Source organism: Octodon degus, unplaced genomic scaffold (genome assembly GCF_000260255.1).
Source record: "Octodon degus isolate 3935 unplaced genomic scaffold, OctDeg1.0 scaffold00153, whole genome shotgun sequence".
Classification (NCBI taxonomy): Eukaryota; Metazoa; Chordata; class Mammalia; order Rodentia; family Octodontidae; genus Octodon; species Octodon degus.
The window spans coordinates 2026970-2028944 of NW_004524729.1; the positions used below are offsets into that span (position 1 = coordinate 2026970).

Here is a 1975-nt window from a genome sequence, read left to right on the forward strand (position 1 = left end):
GCGGGGGAGGGGCGGGGGCGGGGCGGGGGCGCGCGGCCGGCCGGGCTCCGCCGCGGCATCTGTTCGCGGTGCTGAAACCCGGAGCGCTGAGCTCAGCGCAACTAAGTCACAATGGACAACTTTTCTTCCCCGGCGGGGCGCGAGGGGGGTCGGCGGCCGCGTCCTCCTCCCCACTGCGGGAGCTTCTTGTGGGTCCTCTTCTACCCCTAAGGCCCAGAGACCAAAGTTGGGGCAGAACGGAGACGGGGTCCTGGGGTGCCTTTCTTTTGTTCCACGGGAGCTGGCGTCAGCTTCCAAGAATAAAAAGTGAAGCCGGCGAAGTGCTGGGGAGGAGGCGCTCAGAGGAAGAGCTTTTAGAAAAAGGGGTTTGCATGGGACCCAGAGGTTGCTTCCCAGGAGCGCGGCGGCGAGCAGGCCCGAACTGCAGCCCCGCCGCCCCCTCCCACCCGGCGTGGCGCGGGCCGGGGAATCTCCACGGTCCCAAAACCACGGCCACCAACTCAAGATGGACGCCGGCGCCCGGCTTCGAGGTGCAGCTTGGCCCCCCTCGGCCACTGCCGGCCGCGCTCCCCACCTACCCCGCCGCCACCGCCCGGCTCTTTCTTTGCAGAAAGGGGGAAACAGGACCGTAACTTTGAGGACCGGGGCCAGACCTCCGGGGGAGTCTGCGCGGGGAGCGCCCACGCAGTACTTTTTAGGGTTCTGCCAGAGCGCCCAGCGACCCCTCCCGGGTCCTGGCCTAAGGGGCGTGGGGGGACCCAGGCCCCTCGCTTACTTGTTTGTCGCTGAGCGCTGCGATCCGCGGCTGCCTTTCGTGAAGCTGCTTCTTGAGGTCGCCGTTCTGCGGAGACAAGGAGGTGCAGACTGAAGCCGGGGTGCGGGGAGGGGGCCCCGACGCGCCCCAAGTTTCCCGATCGCGTCTCGCGCGCGCACGGCGGCCGGGCAGTGCCGCTTACCTGTGGCTGCCGCCTCATCGGGGCGCCTCGTGAGGCGGGGCGGGGGCGCAGGCCACCCGGCGGCGCGCCCCGAGCCGTGCAAGTGCGCAGGCCGGGGTGCGTGTGCACGAGTGTGAGTGTGAGTGTGTGCCAGGGGAGGGGGGAGGAACAAAGAGCCAAGTAAACACGGCGAGTCCGTGTCGAGCAAAGCTCATAAATATTCAAGTCGCGTCCTAATCTCCCAACACACACACACACACACACACACACACTCGCGCGCCGCAACACCGCTCGGCCCCTGGCGCCACGCCGCCGCCACCCGCCCGGTGACCGTCGCCAAAACTACTTTGTAGCACTGCGAGGTGTGCGGACGTGGGGACCACGGGAACCGAGGGGGTCCTGCCTGCTCACCTCCCGGGGAGAGCTCCCGCGGGGCCCCCTGGCGTACCCTAGGAGCGTAGCGCAGACCCCGCAGCAAGGTTGAGAAAAGCGGAATCCTGCCCCCCTGCGCCCCCAAGCCCACCGTGCACGATCGCGGGCACCGGCTCAGGGGACATCGCGTAGGTGCTGAGCGCACTTCCCGTCTCCCGCAGGTGCCAGGACTGGGGGCCCAGCCCGAGACCCCGCGACCCCAGGACAGAAGGCTCGGGGCTCGGGGGCTGCCCCTGCTCGGTCTCCTCTCCGGCCCGGAGCCCCCACCCGGCCACTACCTGGTGGCGGGACAGTTCCGCGGCGAGCGCCTCCGGCCGGCTCTGCAGCTCCATCCCGGGAACTTGGGCAGCACTTTGCGCGCACTTTGGCCCCGGCTCCTGGGAAGTTGTGCGGCTCGGAGAGGGGCCGGGACCCGCAGGGATGGCTCGGGACTTCAGGGGGTTGGGGGACTCGAGCCCCTCCTCCACGGCCCCGTGGAACCGGGCTGGCGAAGGGTAAGAAAGGCGGCCGGGCGCCGAGCCCCGGCCACCCCAACTCGTCAGGCTGCCCGGCGAGTTGCGCCGGGTCCCCGGGCTGCGGGCGCGGCCTGGCGCATGGCCCCCCCGGCG

At 70.1% G+C, this 1975-nt stretch overlaps 1 protein-coding gene across 2 annotated transcripts in view; it reads right to left on the minus strand.

Moving 5' to 3' along the window:
• Positions 1-1958, minus strand: part of Phf21b (PHD finger protein 21B) — a 60382-nt gene extending 58424 nt beyond the window's left edge. The window contains exons 1-2 of one of the 2 annotated variants that reach the window (XM_004642395.3): positions 1646-1958; positions 776-841 (exon numbers count right to left, since the gene is read on the minus strand). In XM_004642395.3, coding sequence (XP_004642452.1) covers positions 776-841; positions 1646-1699 — 120 coding nt within the window. In that variant the 5' untranslated portion in view covers positions 1700-1958. Of the gene's footprint in view, positions 1-775; positions 842-956; positions 1142-1645 lie in introns of those variants that run through there. The other variant, XM_004642396.2, reaches the window with a different exon arrangement.
• Positions 1959-1975: the final 17 nt, after the last annotated feature.